The sequence below is a fragment of the Myotis brandtii genome, unplaced genomic scaffold (assembly GCF_000412655.1).
Source record: "Myotis brandtii unplaced genomic scaffold, ASM41265v1 scaffold265, whole genome shotgun sequence".
In the NCBI taxonomy this organism is placed as follows: domain Eukaryota; kingdom Metazoa; phylum Chordata; class Mammalia; order Chiroptera; family Vespertilionidae; genus Myotis; species Myotis brandtii.
This window is the reverse complement of record NW_005360086.1, coordinates 195761-223353: the sequence shown is the minus strand read 5'-3', so window position 1 is coordinate 223353 and position 27593 is coordinate 195761. Positions and strand designations below refer to the sequence as shown.

Genomic DNA, 27593 nt, shown 5'->3' with positions numbered 1-27593 from the left:
CGCGCCGGCCTCTCGGAGCGCAGGGGCGGTTAATTGGAATGAGGAGGGAGGAGGGGGGCCATGGCAGCCCACCGCAGGGGCCAATCGAAGGCCTAGAAAGCCCTATATGCAAATATGAGGGCCGGGCGGACCCCAAAGTAGGAAGAGCGCGGGTTGGGGTTAGGGGTTGTCTGGCAGCCAATGGGAGCGTGTCCCAACCCTTCGAGGAGGGGGTCCTCAAGCGTGCTTGCGAGCGACCAGGGCCCGCACCGCCCGGGCGAGACGGGGGAGTAGGAATCGTGGGTAAGAGCTCCCCAAAGCCGGCGCTGGCCCTCGATCGCGGCCCCCCAGGGCCTCCCCAATGAAGACCCACACGCCCCCGGTGTCCCCACGGGGCTCATTCCCCCAGGGCTGTTCCTCGGCCCTCCCTGCTGGCGTTCCAAGGCCACAGCCTCTCACCCCGACGGCCCCTGCGCCCGTGGGCTCCGCAGCCTCTCTCTTCTCAGTTGGCCTCAGTAACGCCCACTCTCTCCCCGGCCCTGGACTCGAATTTACCGCTAAAATACCCTCATTCCCTTTTCTCATCCTCAAGGCCCCGATGCCAGGACCTTGCCCACAAACCGACCCTTCTTGTCCCAGCTCCACACACCCTTCTGTGCTCACATCTCTCCGGGGGCACCCTCACTTGCTGCCCTCCCTCGATTTCCCAAACCCCTGCCCCCAGGGAGCTGTCCCTTCCATACCAGGGATTCCTGGGAATCGCACCACCCTCTCCGCCCCCCTCTTTCCCCATCGTGACACCCTCTCTTGATCACCTGTCTTCCTTTTTCTGGCGACACCTTCCAGAAACACACCTGTGGTTTTCATGGCCAGCACAGCCCTCTGCAACTGCTTCCTTCCCCCTCTTTCTCTCTCACTTCCATTTGTTATTTCTCACCCTCCTAAAGGAAAGTTCTTCTTGAGGAAAGATCTCGTTTGGGGTTTGAATCCTAGGAAAAATGTAACTTATCTGTGGGGATGTGCTAACATTTACTAAGCGCTGGTATGTGGCAGGCACTTTTAATATGTTCACCAGTCCTACCATCATATTTTTATTTTACCATATAGCCCTTATTTTGGACCATGCACTGCTTTAAAAAAATACTAACTTATCTTTAAAACAACCCCATAGGATGAATATTATCCTCATTTTACTTATGAAGAAACTGAGGTATACGAGGCTCAGTTTCTCACCCATAGTCACCCTCCTAGTAAGTGGCAGAGGTAGGTTGCATCCAGATCCGTCTGTCTTTGCTAGTAATCCACTGAGTACTGTGGAGAAAATGGCTGGGCATGAGCTTGCTCTGAAAACTACACCCTCCACTCTTGTGAAATTCCTTAATTTTTAGCAGAATAAAAGATGGTATTTGAGTCAGCACGATTCTCATTGTTCCCAGTGAATGTGGCCGGTCATTCTCAGCACTTTTAAAAAATTAATTCATTTATTTAAAAATTATAGTTGACATACACTCTTATATTAGTTTCAGGTGTACAATATAGTGATTCGACATTTATATACCTTACAAAGTGATCATCATGATACGTCTAATGCCCATCTGCCACCACACAAAGTTGTTATGATATTATTGATTATATTTTCTATGCTATACGTTAGTCTCAGCACTTCGTCTTGGCAAAAATTCAAAGGGTGGCTAGAATGAAAAGCCAAAAGGCCATAAAAGGCATCTTATTTGATCCTGCCTCCATCAACGCTCAAAGCACTTTTCTAGATAGGAAGTTTTTAACCTTCTTGGTGATCCTGTAATCACAGAGAAGATAGGGAATGAGAGAGGAGATAATTATAGTAGTCCCCCCATTTTCTGTGGGGGATATACTCCAAGATTCCCCAGTGGATGCCTGAAACCACAGATAGTACCAAACCCTATATGTACTGTTTTTTTCCCCCTATACCTACATACCTGTGATAAAGTTTAATTTATAAATTAGGTGCAGTAAGAGATAAACAACAACTAATAATAAAACAGAGTAATTATAACAATATACTATCATAAAAGTTATGTGAATGTGGTCTCTCAAAATATCTTATTGTACTGTACTCACCCTTCTTGTGATGATGTGAGATGATACAAAGCCTAGGTGATAAGATGAAGTGAGGTGCGTGATGTAGGCATTGTGACGTAGCATTAGACTACTACTGGCCTTTTGACGATTCCTCAGAAAGAGGATCATTGAGCAATGACAATGTTGATGGGTGGGTGTCGGGAGCAGATGATGTTGATAGTTGGGGAAATGTAATAGTATTTTCAAATCTCAGTTGACTTTGGAAAGCAAAACCGTGAATAATGGGGGACCTATGTACTTGGCTTCTTAGGGTAAACAGTGTCAAAGAGGCAAATCTGAGAGCAAGTCTGTAAGCAGACCTCTTACCTCCACATCTCCCCCTCACCCCAATCCACGTCAGCCTTTTCCAACAGCTAGCCACTGGAAGCCAAGGGAGGGATGCTTCTAGTAGAGGAATGAGGACCAAAAGATGCAAAGGGGAGGGGGGAAAGGAACACCTATTATTTGGGGGAAGAGAAGGCAGTCACAGGCAGACACAGTAGGAGGGCTCTTCAGTGCTACATATTTCTGCAGACTGAAAGAAAAGTCTGGGCTCTGAAGGTCAGGATGAAAAGATTTGGCTAAAACTTGAAACATGTTCCCCTATTGTTCTTTTTTAAAAAAACCCATATATTTTTAGAGAGAGAGAGAGAGAGAGAGAGAGAGAGAGAGAGAGAGAGAGACATCACCGATGAGAATCACTGATTGGCTGCCTCCTGCATGCCCCCCACTGGGAACCGAGCCCGCAACACTACCCGGGCATGTGCCCTGACAGGAATCGAACCCTGATCTCCTGGTTCATAGGTCGATGCTCAACCACCGAGCCACCCCAGCCGGGCTCCCCTATTGTTCTTTTTTAAAAAAATATATTTTATTAATTGTTTACAGAGAGGAAGGGAGAGGGATAGAGAGTTGGAAACATTGATGAGAGAGTAACCTCGATCAGCTGTGCCCGCAACCAAGGTACATGCCCTTGACTGGAATCAAACCTGGGTCCCTTCAGTCTGCAGGCTGACGCTCTATCCACTGAACCAAACCGGTCAGGGCATCCCTATTGTTCTTAATCAAATGATCCTTTCCTGCCATTTACAGGACACTGTATTAATTCAGCCTTGCAAAAGAAAGCACTAAACATTATTCTACCCCTTTGCACCACCTCTAGGGGCAAGAAGAGTAGTCAACAAGTATAGTCCAGAAATAACCTGCAGTGTTCGCATGGAGCCATCCTAGAGCTCATTTCTTCCCCCTGGTGGCCAGGGAAGGTCATTTTCATGCAGTCTAACCCCGCTTTGGTTGGCAGCCTCTGGCTTGGAAGATCCCAAGCTGAAACCCCATTCTAAAACGGAAGAAAATATCAGATGTTGTTCACTGTCTTAATTATCCTATTTGGAAAGGTGAACTGAACGTGTCTTGTGTCATTAAGAAAAACAAAACTGAAGATTGTATTCCTGTGTTTGCTAGATTGGTAGGCCAACGTACTCTTCTTTTTTAAACTCCCAAAGTAAAGGTGCACACTGCCTGGTCACTAACCTGGCATAATGGAAAGGTAAATAGAGGGGCAGGAAGCCGGGGCTTCGCTCCTGGTTCCACTGACTTGCTCCCTGGCTGTGTGCCAGTCAAACCTCCTCTAAAAATCAAACAGGTTGACCTAGAGTCACTCTCCAAAGCCCATCCCAGCTGTAATATTCAGGAATTCACTAGAGCTTGGAAAATGTTCTAGTTATACCCCTACTAAGAGCCCTGGTACAAGGTTGATATTGGTAAAAAGGAGGGAATGAAACAGTGAAAATAATTACCTAGTGGAAGCCATAGAGCTGTTCCCAGGTTACGGCAAATTTGGGAGACCCAGGCCCCTGTGGGAATTTGGAAGCAGTTGGCTTTAAGGAAAATGCTGTGGGACCAACTGATTCTCAAGGGACAAAAGTCACCAAGACTCCTTGTGGGAGCCAGGAGATCAGTTGCTTCACTTTATGATTGTACCGTTTATGGGTGATCAGCAGAGAGGGAAAGGCAGTGGGTGGAGTGTGGAGGCAAAGCAGCCCGTGGAGTCAGACAGACCTGACTTCTAATCCCAGCTCTGCCTCTTACCTTGCTCTCTCCTTGCCTTAGTCTTCTCATCTGTAATAGATTGAAAATAATATCTATGATAGGGCTTTATCAGAAGGCAGGAGAGACGGTGGGAACCCCCAGGTTAGCAGGGAGGAAGTAGTTGCTGAGACAGGGAAGCTGTAATATTCAGGAATTCACTAGAGCTTGGAAAATGTTCTAGTTATACCCCTACTAAGAGCCCTGGTACAAGGTTGATATTGGTAAAAAGGAGGGAATGAAACAGTGAAAATAATTACCTAGTGGAAGCCATAGAGCTGTTCCCAGGTTACGGCAAATTTGGGAGACCCAGGCCCCTGTGGGAATTTGGAAGCAGTTGGCTTTAAGGAAAATGCTGTGGGACCAACTGATTCTCAAGGGACAAAAGTCACCAAGACTCCTTGTGGGAGCCAGGAGATGAGTTGCTTCACTTTATGATTGTACCGTTTATGGGTGATCAGCAGAGAGGGAAAGGCAGTGGGTGGAGTGTGGAGGCAAAGCAGCCCGTGGAGTCAGACAGACCTGACTTCTAATCCCAGCTCTGCCTCTTACCTTGCTCTCTCCTTGCCTTAGTCTTCTCATCTGTAATAGATTGAAAATAATATCTATGATAGGGCTTTATCAGAAGGCAGGAGAGACGGTGGGAACCCCCAAGTTAGCAGGAAGGAAGTAGTTGCTGAGACTGGGAAGGAAAATCTGGTAGAGCCTAATAAGGCCTAGAGTAGACTGTGAGGGTTCTAGCTTCAGCCAGGCTCATATCTAATTCTTGTTCTGAAAATGAAGGCGTGAAGCTGTTTTTGGTCCAGCCTTGGAGGAAGCAGCTTTTGTTCTAAGGCCTTGCTGCTTGGAGGTCAGGTACCTCCAGATGTCTATGGGGCCAGGCATGTAGCCTAAATGAGAGAAGTGACCTGGACATACTAACATGTTTTTTTCTCTCTTAATGCTACTATAAGGAAAACAATAGCACAAGGGCAACCGTCACTTGGCTCCTGTATCAGAGAGACAATAGGGAATGTTAGGGACTGGGGCAGACACGGAAAATGTCTAAAGAGGAAGCCATTCCCCTGCTCTGGTTAATTGCTGGCATGAAGCAATGGGGACCTATTTTCTGAAAGAAATAGGGGAATCTGGGGGTTTTATGAAAAAAAATCTACATTTTCTAGTACTGGTAACTACTATTTAGCAACTATAACAACCACCACACACTACTGTGGGCTGAGTAAATGTTTCTGCAGGTGAGATTCAGGATGCAAGCCCCAGTAGCAACCTTTGAGCAAGATACTCTATTGTGGGAGATTGTGGAGAGAAGCTGGCAGGGTCTCCAGCCGTGGGCAAACTACGGCCCGCGGGCCAGATCCAGCCCGTTTGAAATGAATAAAACTAAAAAAAAAAAGACAGTACCCTTTTATGTAATGATGTTTACTTTGAATTTATATTAGTTCACACAAACACTCCATCCATGCTTTTGTTCCGGCCCTCCGGTCCAGTTTAAGAACCTATTGTGGCCCTCGAGTCAAAAAGTTTGCCCACCCCTGGTCTAGCCTCTGGGATGAAGCAGGAAGGCGAGACTGGGGGAAGAGAAAGCCAGGGGACCAAAGACAGCAGAAATAGCCACATATGACAGCGACAGTTGTTTGCCTTACACCTGTCTCAGGTGCCATCGAAGTGATTCAGGGGAAGGTAGGCAAGAATGCCGTAGTGAACTAGTTCCTTTAAAAGTACATGGGCCTAGCCCTAGCCCTAGCTGGTTTGGCTTAGTGGATAGAGTGACCAGTTCGATTCCGGGCAAGGGCACATGCCTGGGTTGCAGGCTTGATCCCCAGTAGGGGCCGTGCAGGAGGCAGCCGATCAATGATTCTCTCTCATCATTGATGTTCCCATATCTCTCTTTCTCTCTGAAAAAAAAAAAGTACATGGGCCAAGTTTCTTGCTATGTGTGCCTGAGGCTCTCCCTTGTGAGAGTAAACAATTTGACCTTTGTTGATGTCATTGTTGTTCTCTTTGAGGCAGACAAATATAAGCAGTCATAACTTGTTCTTGCTACTTGGACAAGGATATGAAAAAGAGCCAAGACAACCCACAACTCAAGGCCAAATTCAGGGTCTGTTTTCTCTCCTCAAGTTAACATTAACCTTTAGGTAAACGGGGCCACTCCTCAAGGGCTTGGTAAACCAGAGCCGTTGTGGATGGAGGTCGAAGGGAGTGGAGCTGGCTGTTTATCTGGAAGGAAGGGAGCAGCCGAAGGTCAGGATTTCATGTACTTTAGCCTTCTTGAACTTGCCAAGAATGTGCCTGTTTGCTGGGAAAAATTGACTCTCAGGGCCCAGGTTTCATCGCTAAGTTGCACTGAGCACAACTCTTTCTTTCCCTGAGCAGTTGTCACCATAAAGGGACCTGGGTGTAAGTGACAGCCCTCTTCAGCAAGGGAGAGAAACAAGTGCCCATCCTTGGCCAACTTCATAATTCTGCCTCCCTTTTGGGGGTGGCTGTGAGCATCCAGTGAGATGGAATATGTGACAATTATTTGAAAAGTCCACATGCATATTTCTTATTAAACTAGTGACCCGGTGCACAGATTCGTGCACATTGAAAGGAAATTAATTAGAAGGTGCTGGTGGGGGGGGACTGGGTGAGATGGGCTGGACACGCCCTGGAGCCAACCTCTTGTGGTCTCTGAGGAGTGAGCAGGGTCCCTCTGGCAGGTGGGGTCCCTTGGCCTGGCCTGCGGGGATCGGGCCAAAACTGGCTCTCTGACATCCCCCGAGGGGTCCCAGAGTGCGAGAGGCCACTCTGCAAAGTTGCCGTGGTACAGGGTGTGGAACGCAAACCCAAGTGTGCAGTAAACCAGATTCAGGGCTGACAGTGCCCCAGTAACAACATAACCCACAGCTAAAGGTGGAATCGTGCGGCCTTGCAAGGAATTGGGCTCCCTCCTCTCTGGTTTCGGGGTATGTCACCCGAGAACCACCACAGCCAAGTCACTGCAGCTTGGCAGCTCCTGTATTGAGCGTCTGCCCCCTTGGTGGTCAGTGCGCGTCATAGTGACTGGTCGATGGTTGGACACTTAGCATATTAGCCTTTTATATATATAGACTAGAGGCCCGATGCATGAAATTGGTGCAAGGGGCTCGGCCCTCACAGCCACAGTGGCTTGTCTCGGCCCTCGCAGTCCCAGCTTCATCCAGAAGGTCGTCCAGAAGGACAACTGGAAGGATGTCTGGAAGGTCTTTAGGCTGTCGGGTCTAATTAGCATATTATGCTTTTATTATTATAGATTATTTATAGGTTTAGAGCCCCTCCCCCCAATTTTGGTTTGGGAAAGGGGCAGAGCGAGGTGGAAGGGTGTAGTCATGTTAAAAACATGGCCGTAAGGCATAAAATTGTCTCGAATTAGCAAGTCTGGGTACAGAGGAGAGGTGATTCCCAAGAGATTGTGTGACTAGTGAGCCTGCTGTAATTGCATATTGCTGGTTGTAGTCCAAAGGGTTGGAATCCCTCTGGGAAATGACATGGTGATATAAAGAAATAAATACAGCCCTAGCCGGTTTGGCTCAGTGGATAGAGCGTCGGCCTGCGGACTCAAGGGTCTCGGGTTCGATTCCGGTCAAGGGCATGTGCCTTGGTTGCAGGCACATACCCAGTGGGGAGTGTGCAGGAGGCAGCTGATCAATGTTTCTAACTCTATCCCTCTCCCTTCTTCTCTGTAAAAAATCAATAACATATATTAAAAAAAAATAAATATATAACATACATAAGCTACAGAATTTTCATATTCATTAACCTAGTACTCCTGGTTCTGGATATGTATTGTAAGAAAATAATCCCAAAGAAGTAAAAGGCTTTCTGTACATGAACGTGTACATTTTAGAGCTAGTTATAGAATAAAACTGGAAGCAACTTACATTGTTAACAATAGGGCAATGGTTGGTTAAATTCAGACACATTCCTTCAATGGGGTATTATTACACAACCATTAAAAACTAGAAATATGTAAAGTTGGCTATAACTGAAAGGATATTGATATGATATAAAGTGGTCAAAAAGCAGATACAAAATTCTTTACGTGTTATGGTTACAATTATATAAGAATAATTATGCTTGAAATTAATAATAGCCCTGCTGGTGTGGCTCAGTGGTTGAGCCCTCGACCTTTGAACCAGGAGGTCACTGGTTCGATTCCCAGTCAGGGCACATGCCCGGGTTGTGGGCTCCATCCCCAGGTGGCATGCAGGAGGCAGCCCATCAATGATTCTCATCATTGATGTTTCTATCTCTCTTCCTCTCTCTGAAATCAATAAAAAACATTAAAAAAACTTAAGAATAAAAAAGAATATACAAAAGGGCCAATGTTGCCATGTTAGGGTAGAAGAGCTAAAGGTGACTTCTCACCCTACCCTCTCCTAAACCTCCTTTAATGTTATAGTATTTCAAAAATAGTAAGAATAAATTAGAATAAATTAGAATAAAGATGTTATTACTATCTTTACAAGCAGTTGAAGAGTATGCGAGGGAAGAACAGGTAGCAGCAGCAAGAGGACTACAGGCATTAAAAGAGAGGACCGGGTGGTAGGAGGTTGGCCAGGGTTTGGAGGTGAGGAGAGGCAGGAGAACACCAGAAATAGGCTTGATGGTCATAGAAGTCTTAGGTGTGAACAGGATATAAATCAGTTCATTAGGCCTGGGCAGTTCTGGGTTACCCAGAGGCAAACCAAGCACCTTCTTAAGGACTAGTGAAGCAGGGGTATTAAAAACCATTAAAAAAGACTTGATATTTGAAATTCAAGCAGACATCAAAGAAGTCATCATGGGGGTGGAGGGAAGAGAATTTTGCTGGACTTCCTTAGGAGTATTTTACGATTGGTCTTGTTTTCACTTGGAATGGGATGGTGGGGGAGACACGACAGCCTCTTCTGTGGTTGGGGGTCTCCGAAGCTCTGCTTTGGGCCCTGGGCTTGAGTCAGCCCTGCACGCCATGAGCACCGGCTGCTTTCGCTGTCAGGACAACAGGTTGCCTACACGGGGTTTCGTGCAGTGCCCAAACATTGACAGGCCTCCTCAGAGCGCCTCATCTGCACCCCCTGGGACCGACTCCCTCAGCTAGGAAGGCTTGCAGCGGTTGTCAACCTGTGGGTCGCGAACAATGAAAATACATCCTGCAGATCAGATATTTACATGACGATTCATAGCAGTAGCAACATTACAGTTAGGAAGTAGCAACGAAAATAATTTTATGGTTGGGGGTCACCACAACATGAGGAACTGTATGAAAGGGTCACGGCCTTAGGCAGGTTGAGAACCACTGGCTTAGGGCTTGGTTCTGAGGCTGTCCCCAGACGCTCACTCACTTTAATAAGAAGATTGTTTACCAGGTGGTGCCAGGCATAGCAGCTCAGCCTGCTCCTGAAAGTCCCAGGAGGGAGAAACCACAGCCAGGATTGGCCGCGTGAGTCCCTCAGGCCATCGTCAGGGGCAAAAGATGGAATGAGCTCCCTCCTGGAGCCTGGCCCCAGCGGTAGAGGTGTGGTGGCCTGTGATAAACGGCAACCTGGTGCTCGGTCCCAGAGCACTGGTGGTCCACCGCCGTGAGCAAGAGAGGGGGTCCCCCTGCAGGTGGACCCAAGTAACTGCCGCTCTCTCTGCCTTCTTTCCAGGGGGGGCCTGTATTTCCCCAGAGTCTCCGCCCAGTCCAGGGAGATGCTCCAGCCTCAGCCTTTGGAAGGCAAGAAAGGGACAGAGTCAGAAGAGAGGGAGGACAGTTCCACGGCAGATCTGAAAGAAATCGTCACCTTGGCTTTGGTGGGAGAGAACATTGCGATACCAAAGGGGCTTCAGAATGCCCAGCAGCAAGGCAAGAAGAAGAGGAAGAAAAAGAGGTTAGGATTGAAAGATGGGGGATGGGGACCCACGTTGGTAAGAGCAGGAGGGGCCTGGGAGGAAGGGGGCCTTGGCTGCTCAGGCGCGGGGAGAGGAGAAACTGTCCGATGAGACTGTCAAAATCACACCACTTCCGGTTCAGATAAAAAGGAGCCACTCTAGATGATGTTTTCTAGAATGAGATGATGGTGCATGTCACCTAAAACCACACCTTGCCCGAGTCTTTGTTGCGTTTGTGTTCAGACTGCCTTTTATTATTATTTTTTAAAATGGCGTGTGGCGGGCTGGTTTTCCCGCAGCCCCACCTGGGATGGGATGTTCCTGGGTGTGGCCTCTTGTTCCGGCAAGTGTGTCTGTCTCTGTCTTGCTGCTCTTCTTTTTCTCTTTTCCAGATGATTGGTGATCAATCTGTGCAGCTGCCGATATGAGAGTGGTGAGCATCTGCATTCAAGGAATCCGCGATGGGGACCCGCTGGGTTCCCCCACCGGGTTGGGAAGGGTCACGCTTATGTATTTTTGAGGAAGAAAAGGGGTGTCTCCCAATCCTGTTCTTTGCTTCTCTCAGCTCATTTAACTATTTGAGGAAGTTGGGGAGCTCATTCCAAGAAAATAAGGGTTTGACCGCAGTGCTGTGTTATTAGGGGATCTGATTGTAGAGAAGGCAGCTGTTGCTACAATCAGTGGCTCTTTTTTAATTTTTAATTAAAAAAAAATATATTTCTTTTATTGATTTCAGAGAGGAAGGGAGAGGGAGAGAGAGAGATAGAAACATCAATGATGAGAGAGAAACACCGATTGGCTGCCTCCTGCACGCCCACCCTGAGGATCAAGCCCGCAACCCGGGCATGTGGCACTGACCGGAATTGAACCAAGGACCCCTCAGTCTGCAGGCCAACGCTCTATCCACCGAGCCAAACCAGCCAGGGCTCAGTGGCTCTTTTTTAGAGCACAACTTCCAAACGGGCAGTCCCTGAGCTGGAGATGACCTGTAGGCCTGCTTTGTTCTACAGAGCAGAGGTGTTGTCATTATTTTAATTTCAAATTTGGATGCTTTGGGCCGGCCCTGACTCTCCTGGTCACTGCAGGCACTTCCTCCTTTCCAGGCCCTTGAAGGCATTTGCGTTGGTGTTGGCATCAGCTCCCAGTTACCAGTGCTAACAGGGACAGGGGGAGAAGGATGTGAGAGCATGTGTGTGGATTTGAAATACATTGTGTAATTTTTTTTCTGTTAATTGACCCTACTAATTAAGCTTGGCTCTGGCTGATGTTAAGGATTTAGGTCAGTGATGGCGAACCTTTTGAGCTCGGTGTGTCAGCATTTTGAAAAACCCTAACTTAACTCTGGTGCCGTGTCACATCTAGAAATTTTTTGATATTTGCAACCATAGTAAAACAAAGACTTATATTTTTGATATTTATTTTATATATTTAAATACCATTTAACAAAGAAAAATCAACCAAAAAAAATGAGTTCGCGTGTCACCTCTGCCACTCGTGTCATAGGTTCGCCATCCCTGATTTAGGTTTATATTCCCTGAACATTCAGTGCTTCGTGTTTAGGGGAAAGCCAGACGCCCACTTCCTGGCCAGGGGAAGCCAGGGTGGTTAAAACATTCATCCCAGATAACCTTCTAGGGGATGATGGGGCATAGGCTGTATTTTTTTAAATAGCTTTCAACTCTTGGTGTTCCTTTCTTGGCGATGATGTCTCTAGGGCAGGGCAAGATGGCTTCAGTCCCAGGGAGCCGAGATGTCTCACTTCGGTGCTTAGTCTGGGAGCACCTGGGAATGTAACTTCCCCACTTTATGCTCCTCCCTCCCCTCCCGGGCTAATGGGCCTTTCTTTCTCCAACCCCCTGGCAGTGCGTAGGGCCGCCCAACAGTATGGCCTTCGAGAGGGAGGGGAAAACGACGACTGGACTCTCTACTGGACTGACTTCTCAGTGTCGCTGGAGCGGGTGATGGAGATGAAAAGTTACCAGGTATCTGGGTCAGAGCTGGTCCTCCGCATAAGTGGGGTCCTCACTGTCCCCCAAGGGTATCCCATGGGTACTCCCGTGTCCCCCATTGTTCATGAATTCCGGCTTCCGTTGCAGAAAATCAATCACTTCCCGGGGATGAGTGAAATCTGCCGCAAGGACTTGCTGGCCAGGAATATGAGTCGCATGTCAAAGTTGTTCCCTAAAGATTTCCACTTTTTCCCTCGGACCTGGTGTCTTCCTGCTGAGTGAGTGCCTACCCGAGCTCCCTTCTCCACTCCCCACCCCAATTCCATTTCCCACAGGATCTCCCATCTCTCTCTCCTGTTCAGGAAGAGAAGGGATATGGGGTGTGGCCAGGGTTCCCAGACTTTCCTCACTTGTCTGGAACGACTTTCAGGACTTAGTAGCAACTTAGAAGGAAATGTGTTTGCCATCAGGTCAACAGGCACCTCCGGATTTCATAGCCACCGAGGACCATTGAGTTAAGTGACTTCTCCACTGGTCACAAGGCTCCTTTGAGTTAAAGTGCAAAACAAGAAATATAGGAAGACTGAGATTTATAGTCCATTAAGTTTCTTTCTCTCTTCTGAATATACTTTCTTTTCATTTTAAAAAAATATATTTTATTGATTTTTTACAGAGAGGAAGGGAGAGGGATAGAGAGCTAGAAACATCAATGAGAGAGAAACATTGATCAGCTGCCTCCTGCACACCCGCTACTGGGGATGTATCCGAAACCGAGGTACATGCCCTTGACTGGAATCGAACCTCGGACCCTGATGCTCCATCCACTGAGCCAAACCAGTTAGGACTATACTTTTTTTTTTTTAAAATATTGATTTCAGAAAGGAAGGGAGAGGGAGAGAAACATCAGTGATGAGAGAGACTCATTGATCGGCTGCCTCCTGCACGCCCCACTCTGGGGATCAAGCCAGCAACCCAGGCATCTGCCCCGAACAGGAATTGAGCTGGTTCATAGGTCAATGCTCAACCACCGAGCCACGCTGGCCAGGCTGAATATACCTCCTTCAAAGTATGTTCAAAGATGGTATTTCCTCTCTCACACTCTGGCTGGAGTGGAGATGTTACAGAGGAAAAGCTGAGCCCAGAGTGGGGCAAGAGGGCGATTGACCCAAGGCCACATCACTGGGCTTGAGCCAGATTCAGATCTCCAGATCTCCAATCTGCAAACCAGAAGATGGGGTGTGCAGTATCTATCAGCACCCTGCCTGCGTTATGTCCTGTACAAGAGAGGTGTCATCACCCTCATTGTGTAGATGATGGAACTGAGGCTTTCACAGGTCAAGTCCTTGCGAAGGGTTACACTGGCAAGTGGTGTTGCCTGGGTTTAAATCCAGGCCCGAATTCCCTCCAAAGCCCATCTTCTCCCCACTGTGCGTGCTTTCCTGGCTCTCCTAGTACCAGGCCTCGGGGCATCTGTCTGTCAGTCCAAGGTGTTTGTCACATTAGATCGTTTTGTTTGTTTGTTTTTTAAATATATTTTATTGATCTTTTACAGAGAGGAAGGGAGAGGGATAGAGAGTTAGAAACATCAATGAGAGAGAAACATCGATCAGCTGCCTCCTGCACACCCCCTACTGGGGATGTGCCCGCAACCAAGGTACATGCCCTTGACCGGAATCGAACCTGGGACCTTTCAGTCTGCAGGCCGACGCTCTATCCACTGAGCCAAACCAGTTAGGACTGTTTGTTTGTTTTTTAATGTACAAGAGTTAGCCTTCCTTTTTACTGCTTCCCAGCTAAAAGTGTATCTCATTCCCTCCCTGTCTGGTAGCTGGGGAGACTTGCAGAACTACAGCAGGTCAAGAAAAAATAAGACATACATTTGTAAGCCGGATTCGGGCTGCCAAGGGAGAGGTATATTCATCACCCGGACAGTGAAAGAGATCAAACCGGGGGAGGATATGATCTGTCAGCTCTATATTTCAAAGGTACTTCTTCATGGTGATTGTTTATTTATCTCCACAGCAACCTCGGGCTGTAGCCCCACTGGACCGAATGAGGAATGAGGGAATGGAGGGCAGGGGTGAGGGTGACGCCGAGTCCTGCCTTCTGCCTTGGACTTTGTCAGCCCAAGCCTTCTGCCCTGATGTGACATGTGCCCGGGCCAGAGCGTCCCTCAGCCTTGCACCCTGTCGGTTGGCCTGGCTCTACCAGGCTGGTCCCTTGCCTCTAACAGATGACAGCTGGGAGAGGCCCCACTCATTGAGGAGAGGAGAGTGGTCCTGGATAGATAGTGGTAACCAGCTTTACTCCATGATGGGAGGTCAGAGGTCCCAGCGGGATAGCCCACTGCAGGAAGGGAGCCCTGCGGAAGTGTGCATGGAGGGGGCGGCACCGGCCAGCATTGCAGGCCAGCACTGCAGGGAGAACTCTTACAGAACTGCAGCAATAACATAGCCCTGGATAGGGACAGCATGTTCTTCATCACAGGCCGTTTTTATTTTTTTAATCCTCACCCGAGGATATGTTTCTATTGATTTTTAGAGAGAGAGGAAGAGACATTGAGAGAGAGAGAGAGAGAGAGGTGAGAAACAGCGATCAGTTGCCTCCCACACACGCCCTCACTGGGGATCGAACCCACAACCTAGGTATGTGCCCTAACTGGGGATCGAACCTGCAACCTTTTGGTGTATGGGACGATGCTCAACCAACTGAACCACCGGCCAGGGCATCACAGCACTTTTTAATGCTATTTAAAAAGTGTGGTTTAGTGACTTGTACAAGATCATGTGGCTAGTCACTGAGCCCAAACCCCCTTTTCCCTGTCCCCAGCCCTGGCCCAGTCTGCACTCTGTAGCAAGAGGCAATGTTGGCGCCAAGAAAACCAGACGGGGTGCTAATGACTTTCAAGTCTGCATCTCTCCGATGCTGGTGTAACTTCCATTCTCTCCTCCAGCCCTTTATCATCGATGGGTTCAAGTTTGACCTGCGGATTTATGTGCTGATGACATCCTGTGACCCTCTCAGGATTTTTACGTACAAGGAAGGACTGGCCCGCTTCGCCACGACCTCTTACTCCCACCCTTGCACAGACAACCTGGTGAGCTCAGGGACATGCTGCCTTACCTCCCTCCCTTAGTGTGATTAAAAAAAAAATCCTAGTTAAATCCACTAACACTTTCACTAACATTGTGGATTTGGCTACCTTGGCTGAACACTTCACACTTGCTGGGCTGCGTATTTTCTTTCCTTGAGCCCTCCCAGGAGCCCTCAGGAATAGGCATTATCACCTCCCGTTTACAGAGAGGAAATGAAAACCCAGAGAGAAGGAGGCCTTGTCCAAGGTCACAGAAGTAGGAAGAGATCAGCCTGGGATTCAAGGCCAGGTCTGCCTGACTGCAAAGCCAGAGCCACAGTTCCACACCCCGGGAGTGCCCTCAGGCAGGGCACCCCCCACTCTCAGGAGGAATTGGAGTTTCTCATACTCCAGGCTGTGGGATACCCCTTCCTTCTTCCTCTGTGCTGCCAGTTTTAGCCCTAAGACTCCCCCTGCCCCTTTTTTAAAAATTATTTTTATTGATTTCAGAGAGGAAGGGAGAGGGAGAGAGAGATACAATCATCAATCATGAGAGAGAATCATTGATTGACTGCCTCCTCGTCCCCCCACTGGGGATTGAACCCACAACCCGGGTATGTCCCCTGACCCAGAATCAAACCGGTGACCTCTTGGTTCCTGGGTCGATGCTCAACCGCTGAGCCACACCAGGCTGGGCCCCCTTTTCTTCTTTAAGCCCCAGGGGCCTCAGGAGGAGGCGGGAGGCCTGCCCTTCCTCTCACTCCATAGACTGCGTCTCTTCCCCCAGGATGATATCTGCATGCACCTGACTAATTACTCCATCAATAAACACAGTTCCAATTTCATTCAAGACTCGCTCTCTGGCAGCAAGAGGTAAGCAAGCGGCCTCACGTCTCTTCTCTTTCCCTGCCAGTCTCAGAACGGCGCTCTGGGATGCGACCCAAACCCCGTCAGTCCGCATCAGCGTTTCCATCTTGGGTCACATGCTCTCAGAAAATATTTCCTGGCCTCTAAACCCAGAACAGACTCCTTAGTCTCTGCCCTCTGGCTGTTAATCATTAAAAGAAGGCGGCATCGTAAACCCTAGGAGGGTGGGAGGAGGAGAGATAAACACGAACTGTTTCCCCAGCAGGGTACACACACACACACAACACACACACACACACACACACACACACCAAAACACACTCTGGTTACCGTTGGCCCTTTTGACATTCCCAAGCCAACAGATATTTATTGATTCTGGTCTGCTTGGAAAAGGCCATGCCAGACAGTGCTTCCTGAGCTGTGGTTGCCTGGTGTGTGGCTCCAACTGAGATTCTCAAATGGTGTGTCACGCGGCCCGGTGTGACCTGACCTGTGGCTAGCTGGCTTTCCGATTCTCCAGAAGAAGGGGAAACATGAGAGGAAGGCATGAGCATCTTCCCAAGCAGCTTTTATATGCCTGCTGTCATCGAATCTTGTCTCATTGGCGTTTTAAGAGAAAGGGGGACTGAAGAAGGTGAACATGACCCGACAAAGGAGAAAGAAAAAGGAAGTGTTTATGGAGGTCTCCCGTGTGTTTGGGCCTGAGCTGGGTGCGTTGGGTGCATTTAAAAAATACATTTTTATTCGTTTCAGAGAGGAAGGGAGAGAGAAAGAGAGATAGAAACATCAATGATGAGAAAGAATCATTGACTGCTTGCCTCCTGCAGGCTCCACACTGGGGATCGAGCCTGCAACCCGGGCATGTGCCCTGACCTGGAATCGAACCGTGACCTGGTTCATAGGTTGACGCTCAACCACTGAGCCACACCGGCCAGGCTGCATTGTTTCCCCCCATTACATTTTTACAACACCATGGCTGAGGCATTGTAAACTACCCTTTGTAGATGGGGAACTGTGAGTTAGGCGCCATCTCATTTTACAGATGAGCAAACCGAGTCTCTGAGAGGTTCAGTTGCCTCGGTCACACCGTTTTGAATGCCACAGCAGGACAAGAAGGTCGGTCTGCAGACTCCCAGGCACATGCTCCTTCTCCTGCACCAAATTCAAAGGACTGATAAGCAGGCCACCTGTTTGGCTCCAGAGCATCAGAGAGGCTCGGTGCAGGGGCAATCACGGTGTCCTCCGTGGCAGAGTCCCAAAGAGCAAATGGGAAATCACTAGGCGAGGCCTGCTTGAAGGGTGGCGTCGGGCTGGGTGGGGGTGATCTCCCTTTCTCAGCAGGCCTCTGGGGCAGAGACCGGGCCCTCTTCATCTCTCAGGAGCCTGGCACATAGCTGGTGTGTTCAATGGAACTGGCTAACCCCTGGGCATTAACATGACACTGTGCATTCATTGTGATGTGCCTGCATCATCCCGAAGAGGCTGTGTTGATTTGTAAGGGAAGCTCCCTCTGCCCTGCCCAGTGTGGAGCTGACTGGAGCAACCCCTCAGATGTTTCCTCAAAAACCTGTACACATCCTCTGACCTCTGTGACAGGGCGACCAGCCATCTCGGCTGGCCTGGGAGTGAGGGGTTTCCTGGGATGTGGGACTTCCCGGGGCAGTTGGTAACTCCATCTGTGGAAATACCCTTTTCCAAGTGGGCAGTCCTGACAGAAAATTTCTGTGTCTTTAGTGTCCCCAGAACCCCCTCAGATTGAAGTAGAACTCAGGCAGGAGTGTGTGTGTGTGTGTGTGTGTGTGTGTGTGTGTGTGTGTGTAAGTCTGTCTATTGATGAGAGAGAGAGAGAGAGAGAGAGAGAGAGAGAGAAACATCAACCCATTTTTCTACCCATCCATGCATTCATTGGTTGACCCTTGTGTGTGCCCTGACTGGGGTTGGAATCCACAACCTCAGCATATTGGGACGATGCTCTAACCAACTGAGCTACCCACCAGGGTGGTAGTTGTGTTCTTAAAAGGCTCCCTAAGTGCTTCTAATGAACACCAAAGAAATAACCACCAAAACAAAAGCATGAGGTAGGGTACTGGTTTCTTATTTTTTAATTTATCCACTAAGCTTTCCACCCAGGATACTCAGTCCCTGTCCAAGCCCACGGGGGTGTTCTGGGCCACAGTGAAAGTGCCCAGGCAGGCCTTACATGTCATTCTATCTGTGCCCACTCCAGGGCTGTGGCGGCTTGAGGAGTGTGGCCCTGTGGCTCCCGCACAACCCCCCTGAGCTGACAAAGTCCTGGTGCCCCCCTAGCTCTTGGGTGTCCATCCCTATTGGCTCTGGCACCCTATTTTCTACGGAAGTTTCTGGTTCTCGGCATGCCGTGGCCTTAGATGACCAGAGGTGGGCTGCCCAGCCTCATGGCCTGTGGTTCCCCTCCAGGAAGCTCTCCACCTTCAACACGTACATGGAGAGCCATGGCTACAACGTGGAGCAGATATGGAGAGATATCGAGGATGTCATCATCAAGACGATCATCTCCGCCTACCCCATCATCAAGCACAACTACCACACCTGCTTCCCCAACCACACACTCAACAGCGCCTGCTTCGAAATCCTGGGCTTCGACATTTTGTTGGACCGCAAACTCAAGCCCTGGTTGCTGGAGGTAGGGAGGCTGGGGCGAGGGGTGAAAACTGGCCCCTGTGTTTGGGATCGGCCAGCTTCAGGCTCATCTCTCTGCCCTCCCAGCGCAGCTAGATCTGTTTAATCAACTTAAAGGCACCAGTTCCTCCCCCGGTGCTTGCTGCCTGGGGCTCCTCCCTTAGCTGAGAAGTGGCCACCAGAGGGGGTTAGACGGCCAGGAATTGGAGAATTCCTTGTGCCTTTTGGAGGTCCACCCGGACTTGGAAACTGATCTCAGAGTGACAGCTCTACCTTTTGTAACACAGGGTCCTTTTACTTCCCAGAAAGGGGGTGCTCTTCATCCAAGCTGGGCTGATGATGTTGAAGATCAGGTGGGAGCTGCAGGCCTGGCTCTCAGGGGCCTGGACCGCTCCGTTCCCAGCCCGAACAGAGAGCGGCCTGGCGTCTGTGGCCACAGGAACGGGTGCGGAGCCGCGCAGTGATGTTCCTGCCTCCCCGAGACCCCAGGGTGATGGGAGGAGGAGGAAGAGAAGCTTCCGGGTGGCGGTCTCTCTTCCAGATTGTACTTGTGCCCGAGCAGTCAGTGATCCAGTATGCACTGGGAGGAGGGGTGAGGGGTGTGGGTGCAAGTCAGAGGTGCCAACTAGTGCCAGCTGCCAATGACAAGAGTCAGCCTTTGGGGTGGGAAAGCCCAGAATTACACATCAGATTCCCGAGGCCTTGCCTTTATTCCACTCCCAGTCCTTGTTCCCAGGTGTGGGTGGGAAGGAGAATATGGCTGTTTGGAGCTCTTACCTCAAGAGCAGAATTAGCTACCAGGAGCAAGCCTGCAGAAACGGCTAGAACTCTTCCAATGTCACGGAGTGCCTCTGAATAATATGGACTTTCCTATGAGCAGGAACGTGTCTTCTCCCTTCTCCCACCTGTCTCCCCCGCAAGCCCGGTCAGGATCTCCAATGCATCATTTCTTTCTACTCCCCACCTCCCCGCCTGGTCCTTTGGACCGCCCCTTCCATCTGCTCCAGGCACGTGAGAGGACACCACACACCAGATGGAGGGGAAACCAAAGACGGGGTACTCCCTGATGCCTCCCAAGAAGCAAGAACTAAAATAACAGCTAGTTAGCCCTAGCTGGATTGGCTCTGGATAGAGCGTCAGCCTGCGGACTGAAGGGTCCGGGTTCAATTCCTGACAAGGGCACATGCCCAGGTTGTGGGCTTGATCCCCAGTAGGGGGCATGCAGGAGGCAGCCGATCAATGATTCTCTCTCATCGTTGATGTTTCTATCTCTTTCTCCCACTCTGTTCCTCTCTCTGAGATCAATTTAAAAAATTTATATATAGTAATAAAAGCGTAATATGCTAATTAGACCAGACAGCCAAACGACCTTCCAGATGTCCTTCCAGACGAAGCTGGGGCTGTGAGGGCCGAGGCAAGCCGCCACGGCTGCGAGGGCCAAGCCCCTTGCATGAATTTCGTGCATCCGGCCTCTAGTATATTTATATAAAGAAATAAAATAAAAGCTAGTTACTCTAGAGGGGTTCTACCTCCTCCGTTCCTCACTGTGGCTCCAGTCCAGACCTTCTCCCTTCCCAGGGCCCCAAGGTGGGCTTAGGTCGCTCCCTGGAGGTGGTGTGTAGGCCTCTCTGCTTTTGCTCTGGACAGCCCAGCTTCCAGCTGCCGTCTTGCCCTCACAGGTCAACCACTCTCCGAGCTTCTCCACCGACTCCTGCTTGGATAAGGAGGTGAAGGACAGCCTGCTGTATGACACCTTGGTCCTGATCAACCTGGGGAGCTGTGACAAAAAGAAAGTCTTGGAGGAGGAGAAGCAACGGGGCCGGTTCCTGCAGCAATGCCGTTCCCGGGAGGCCAAGTATATTAGCACCCCTCCCCCCCAGGGACCCCATTTTTATGACTGGTCTGTCCTGATCCAAGTTATATACAATAACCTACTCGTTATATGGTCTTTTTAAAAAATATATATTTTTATTGATTTCAGAAAGGAAGGGAGAGGGAGAGATAGAAACATCAATGATGAGAGAGAATCATTGATCAGCTGCCTCCTGCACACCCCCCACTGGGGATGAAGCCCGAAACCCAGGCATATGCCCTTGGCCGGGATCAAACCCGCGACCCTTCAGTCCACAGGCCGATGCTTTATCCACTGAGCCAAGCCGGCTAGGGCGGCTCATTATGTGGCCTTTATGTCACTTTTCTGGGCCTCTGTGTTCTTTCTGTGAAATGGAGCGAATGATACATAAAGTTGTTGGGGGGAATGAAATGGTGTATAAAAGGCTTACTTACCATAATGCCTGGCATTATAGTTTGTGTTTGAGACTATTAAGAATTTTGCCTGGAGTTGGTGGGGAGGGGAGTCAGCGCTTACAAATGATTATCCTACTTGGAAAATTAGTTTATATTTGTGGAATGTGGCAGTTTGAATATTTTTATTGTGACTATTCCTTTGTCTCTATTTTAGGAGATTTAAGTTATAGGTATAACTATACATAATGGAGATAAGCTTATAAATATCAGATGAAGATTTAGGGATTACCAATACGAAAAGTAAAACCATTCCTTTTTTTTTTAAAATATATTTTATTGATTTTTTACAGAGAGGAAGGGAGAGAGATAGAGAGTTAGAAACATCGATGAGAGAGAAACATCGATCAGTCGCCTCCTGCACATCCCCCACCGGGGATGTGCCTGCAACCCAGGTACATGCCCTTGACCGGAATCGAACCCGGGACCTTCCAGTCCGCAAGCCGACGCTCTATCCACTGAGCCAAACTGGTTTCGGCTCCTTTTTTTTTTTTAACCAAAAGAAAGATTTGCCTGTCCTCCCCCGTGTTACTGTGTGGGCAGGAGCTAACGTGTCCCTGCTCCCCGCTGGGAAGCACTGTCCTTACAGAGGCCTCCTTCTGCAGAGTGAGTCTAGTGTCCGAAGACTCTGAGCCTGGGCAAGGAGATGCCTGTGTTGATTTTCAGACCCGCTGCGGCCCCTGCTCTCATGGGCGGAGCTAGCCCGGTCCTTCGAGATGAAACTTCTGGAACCGAGGCAATAGCATCTGTGTCTGGAAGGCATTTTCATGTGCACTGTCTTCTCTGTACGGAGGGTGGTGGGCAGTGGGTGTAGTATGGTCCTGTTTCGGAGCTAAGGAGGCAAAGACTCTGGAAGGGGAACTGACTTGTACTAGGTCACCTCGCTGGTAAGCGGCAGGTCTGGACCCAGAGCCCCAGGGGTGTGTGGCCTGGGGTTCCAGGATGCCCTCCACTGTGTAGCTTTCTCTAAACTCCTGGAGGAGGAGGCAGCATCAGCTAAGGCACAGCTAGGGCCCTCTCTTGAATCATTCTTTTTTTTTTTTTAATATATTTTATTGATTTTTTACAGAGAGGAAGGGAGAAGGATAGAGAGTTAGAAACATCGATGAGAGAGGAACATCAATCAGCTGCCTCCTGCACACCCCGTACCGGGGATGTGCCCGCAACCAAGGCACATGCCCTTGACCGGAATTGAACCCGGGACCCTTCAGTCCGCAGGCAGACGCTCTATCCACTGAGCCAAACAGGTCAGGGCTGAATCATTCTTCTTGTCACAACTTGGCCTGGGTAGCTCAGTGGCTCTTGGTTTTCCTGCTGTAAAAGGGGCTTATCATTCCTCCCTCGCTGACCTCCAGCTCCCCAGGGGGCTGTGAGGGAGAGTGAGGTCATCAGAGCTCATAAAAGCGCATCCAAGAAGCCCTCAAATTTAGCAAAACACAAGCTGTCATTCTCCAGAGAGTGACAGGGTAGGAGGGGCTGTGATTGGGAAGGTGGCCATAGTCTGCCTGGTCAGAACTAAGCCAAGAGGGAAAGGGGTTTTACTTGCAACAGGAGAGAATCTGATCAACTGTCAGAACTGTCAGAGAAGACTGTTCTTTTCTGTGTTTTTTTTTAAATATATATATTTGTATTGATTTCAGAGAGGAAGGGAGAGCTAGAAACATCAATGATGAGAGAGAATCATTGATCAGCTGCCTCCTGCACACCCCCTACTGGGGGTCGAGCCCGCAACCCAGGCATGTGCCCTTGACCGGAATCGAACCGGGGACCCTTCAGGCTGCAAGCCTATGCTCTATCCACTGAGCCAAACCAGCTAGGGCCAGAGAAGACTGTTCTAAACAGCTTTTAGCGTGCTCTATCCACTGAGCCAAACCAGCTAGGGCCAGACTGTTCTAAACAGCTTTTAGCACATATGACGGGATGGCTAGAATCCTCTCAGGGAAACATTTAGGAAATACCGATGGACCCCTGTTGTGTGCAAGGCCCCTGCCTGGCCCTAGATGATATCCAGCTTGGTCACGTTTCTTCCAAGCATCGAGCCATGTCCCAAAGCAGCCCTGTGTTCTGCTTGCCAACAGGATCAAGGAACTCAAGGGTTTCCAGGCCTTGCGTCGAGAGAAAACTGAGAAGTATGAGAAGGAAAACTGTGGAAGTTTCCACCTGATTTATCCCAATCTGACTTCGGAGAAGTATGAGAAGTTTTTCCAGGACAATAACTCCCTCTTCCAGAATACTGCCACCTCCAGGGCCCGGGAGCTGTATGCCCGGTAGGAAAGGGAAACATTTGCTTTAGTGTCACAAGGACCCGTGTTGTTAAGTAGCTATGTGGCTGTTTCTAGAAACTCACCCTTGAGACAGGCACCCCCCTACACACCCCTCTCCAGAATGCCCAGCCCCTCAGAGCTGCCTCCTGGGTTCCTGCAGGTATATAATCTGAGAGCTGGGAGGGACTCATTCCATCCAGTCCGGTCCCCGCCCACCACCTCATTTTATGGAAGGGGAGGATGGGGCAGAGAAAACATGATATAGAGTAATGACAGGAAAGAGACAACAGTCCGTCTCCTGATTCATGGGACTACATTATTTCCATTACATTATTGGCCAGAGGCCCAGGATATGAAGTGGTCCATTGTGGGAGCCCCTGACTTTGGCCTGTCCAGACCCTCTTTTCAGCACCTGTCATGTATGGGATCTGTCCTGCTGGGAGGTGGGGAGCGAGATAGGGTTGTGGTGGAGTGTGGTGGAGTCCCCTTCCTGCGTATTTCTCCTTGGATACTATTCCTAAGCCTGGGAATGACGTGGTTTAAGGGATGCCTCTCCTCCACCTCCTGTTCTGTGACCTTCAATCACGTGTGCAGACTGAACATGCCTGGGGAGGGAATGGGGAGTTCCCTGCTCTTTGCCCAGTCTTGTCCACCCCATTCAAAGCCCATCCCTAACCTACTGACACTCACTGTTCCTCAATGGGCAGGCAACTGATCCAGGAGCTGAGACTAAAACAGGAGAAAAAATCCTTGCAAACGAAAGAGAAGAAGGTAGAGATGCAGGGAGAATCGGCAGGCGAGCACGCGAGAGGCAAGGGGGCGAAGAGCTGGCAACAGACACAACAGCGAAAATACAAGGCCGCCGCCACCCAAGTCTCCAAACAAGTAAATCCGGATGGGAGGGGAGCACCCGTGCCCAGCACCCTTCCCCGGCTGCGGCCAATTCATACGGGGGGTGGGGGGATGCCGAGGAAGCCACTGCTCAGAGCTCAGAGGCACTGAAGGAATGGGCTGTACGGAGGGCTAGGCCACAGGAGGGGGACCCCGGAAGTCACAAGGAGCCCAGCGTCCTTCAGAGGACCCCTCCATCCAGGCAGAGAGGACGCTCACTGGTCTGTCCTTGCCTCCATCAGTAGGAGTTAGCAGCTGGGAGGGTGAGCACCATCCCCACGTAGGGAGCGGGCTCCAGGACTACATGTACTCATTGTTCCCAGCTCCAGTTGGGGTTGTAACGCTCTCTTCCAGGAGGCCAGGGGCACCGCCTAGAAAGGAGGAAGCAGGGAAGAGGTTCTGGGAGGCAGGACCCTCAGAACATTACATGGGGTGACTGACCCCAGCCTGGTCCTTCCAGCCTGCTCTCTGCTCAGAGTGTGGGCATTCCCCCACTGTGGGCCACGGTTGTCCTGTGATCTGCATCTCTGGATTCCCCCCATCTCTGCCTAGCTCTCTCTATAGGCTCAGTGGAGAGATTCAGTTGACTTTTCAGTCCATCTCCTTCTTCTCAATGACTCACCCAAAGAGACAGGATTAGAGCACGTGTTTGTTTGTTTCATAACTTTATTGGGGCCATAGACCCTCTGAGTATCTGATAAAAGCTATGGAATCTCTTACTATGACGTATACAAAGATAGTTTTTAAAAAAATATATATTTTATTGATTTTTTACAGAGAAGAAGGGAGAGGGATAGAGAGTTAGAAACATCGATGAGAGAGAAACATCGATCAGCCGCCTCCTGCACACCCCCTACTGGGGATGTGCCCGCAACCAAGGTACATGACCTTGACCGGAATCGAACCTGGGACCCTTCAGTCTGCAGGCCAACGCTCTATCCACTGAGCCAAACCGGTTAGGGCTACAAAGATAGTTTTAAGTGGTTCAAAGACCCCGTGAAACCATCCATGAGCTCTCTAGGAGTCCCTGAACTCGAGGTGAAGAGCCCCAGATTAGAGAGACTTCGGTACTGATTGCTTTCCTTCTCCCCCTCATCTCCTTTGCACCCACTCTTGGGGGCAGATGAATCTGGAAGTGGACGGAGCTGGGTTCCCATGAGCTGTGTGTTTAGTTTCCTCCTTTCCAATCCCTCCAGTCACTGACATTAGTGCCCTGCACGCCTGACATGCTCTTGGATGTCGGAGATGCAAAGAAAAATGATCCAGAGATCAGCCTCAACCAGGAGGCCCCCAAGAAGGAAGATGGCCCTGCTTCCCCCGGGCCTTCCTCTGCGAGACATTACTGCTCTCTCCCCGACCTGAGGAACTCAAGCCTTTTCAGCTGCTCTGGGCTGGATCTCAGTAAACCCATCTCCAGAATCAAGGAAGCCAAGTGTGCCTCTGTAGTGAGCATACTCCCCAGCCCCGTGGTAAGTGGAGCGGTCTACCCCCCGGGGGGCTGAGCTCGGGAGGCGGTGGTGGGACCCTTGCTTTCTTGTCCCTTCTCTGCCCCCGACTTCCTATGGGTCCTTTGAGTAAGCCTCCTTCCCTCCCTGGGCCTTGATTTCCCCACGGCGATGCCCAAGTCGTGGAATGGCACAGCTGCTAGGAATAGAGGCCTATACTTTTAGGGCTGTTAGAAAGGCTGGCCCAGGCATCCCCTCTTTTTAGGCAGGGCACCTCCTCGGGCTACTGTAACAAATGACCACAAACTTGGTGGCTTAAAACACACATTTATTCTCTAGAAGTCTGAAAACAAGGGTCAAGTGGCAGGAAGTCACAGAGAGAATAAGTATTAGGGGGTCACTTCACCCTCTGGGGACCACAGCTCCTTCACCTGGAGGTGAAGTTTCCCCTCTCTCAGAACTTTAGATTCCTTAGGCCCTGCTGTTGATTCTGCTGCTATCACCGCATAAATTCATCACATCATCACCTCAGGATTTCATGGATGTGGGGAGTGGAGAAAAGAAAAGGAGGTCTTTGAGCCAAAACTCTAGGGCTATTTATTTATTTATTTTTGTCTGATATCATTTCTCTTTAGCCTGAAAAACTCCCTTTAGTGTTTATTGTAATGCTCCCCTCTCGGCTGGTGATGAACTTGAAAAAGCCTTTATTTAGCTTTCACTTTGAAGGATATTTTTGTTAGACCTAGAATTCTGGGTTAACATTATTTTTCTTGCAACACTTTAAAAATGTTGTTCCAAAAAAAAAAATAATAAAAAAAATGTTGTTCCACTGTCTTCTAGTTTTCTTTCTTTTTTAGAGATTTTTAATTGATTTTTAGAGAGAGAGGGAAAGGGAGAGAGAGAGAGAGAAACATCAATGTGAGAATGGAACACTGATGGTTGCCATGGGGGATCGAACCTGCAACCAGGCATGTGCCCTGACCGGAATTGAACCGGCAACCTCTCGGTGGATGGGCCGATGCCCAACCAATTGAGTCACACTGGCCAGGGTTCTTTCTTTTTTAAAAATTCATAACATTGTCCCCTGTATGCAATGTGTCACTTTTTAATGGATGCTCTTTATCTCTGAATTTAACCAGTTTGATTATGATGTGTCTGGGTGTAATTTTATTTGTATTTATCCTATTTAGGATACTTGAACTTAATGGTTTTGTAAATTGAGGACTTTCACCATATTTGAGAAGTTTATAGCCGTTGTTATTTCTTCAAATATTTTTTCTGCCTTATTCTGTTCCTTTCTGTTTTACTTTCTGTCTCTATGACTGCTCTAGGTACCTCATATAAGTAGAAATATACAATATTTGTACTTACATGTCTGGTTTATTTCTCTTAGCATAATGTTTTCAAAACTCATTCATGTTGTATTATGTATCGGAATTTTCTTCTTTTTAAAGACTGAATAGTATTCCATTATATGCCTATACCGCACTTTATTCATTCATCTTTTGGTGGACATTTGGCTACTTTTGGCTACTGTGAATAATGTTGCTGCGATCATTGGTGTACATAGTTTTTTACAAGGAGTTAATAACTTATTTTGAGTGTATACCTAGGCACAGAATTGCTGGTCACAGGGTATTTGTAATCTTGTTTTACTAAGTATTTCTAGATGATTCACCAGAATGACTGTCTGCATTCTCATCAGCAGTGCATGAGAGTCCCTGTACCTCTGCATCTCAACAGCTTTCTAATTTTTGCTAATCTAATAGCTGTAGAATAGCTATTTCTCTGATTACTAATCTCTAGTGTTTAAAATCTCTGTCACATTTAAAGACCTCCAGAGGAAGCTCTGTGGACATCCCCACCATATTCTGCTCCAGTGTTTAACCCAGTGGTTGGCAAACTCATTAGTCAACAGAGCCAAATATCAACAGTACAACGATTGAAATTTCTTTTGAGAGTCAAATTTTTTAAACTTAAACTATATAGGTAGGTACATTGTTATTAACTTAATTAGGGTACTCCTAAGCTGGCCTTTGCTAAAAACGTCCTCAATCTGATTGAGGTACGTTCGCTGAGGTCGACCCCTTCCAACTCTCCCATC

General features: G+C 48.9%; 1 protein-coding gene across 1 annotated transcript in view; it reads left to right on the top strand.

Moving 5' to 3' along the window:
* Positions 1-10255: 10255 nt before the first annotated feature.
* TTLL6 (tubulin tyrosine ligase-like family member 6) overlaps positions 10256-27593 on the top strand; it is a 21366-nt gene continuing 4028 nt past the window's right edge. The window contains exons 1-11 of the mRNA XM_014541144.1: positions 10256-10471; positions 11902-12020; positions 12135-12265; positions 13816-13972; positions 14941-15084; positions 15848-15933; positions 18364-18589; positions 20265-20440; positions 22968-23156; positions 23861-24038; positions 25241-25513. Of these exons, the coding sequence (XP_014396630.1) occupies positions 12000-12020; positions 12135-12265; positions 13816-13972; positions 14941-15084; positions 15848-15933; positions 18364-18589; positions 20265-20440; positions 22968-23156; positions 23861-24038; positions 25241-25513 (1581 nt within the window). The 5' untranslated portion in view covers positions 10256-10471; positions 11902-11999. The remainder of the gene's footprint in view (positions 10472-11901; positions 12021-12134; positions 12266-13815; positions 13973-14940; positions 15085-15847; positions 15934-18363; positions 18590-20264; positions 20441-22967; positions 23157-23860; positions 24039-25240; positions 25514-27593) is intronic.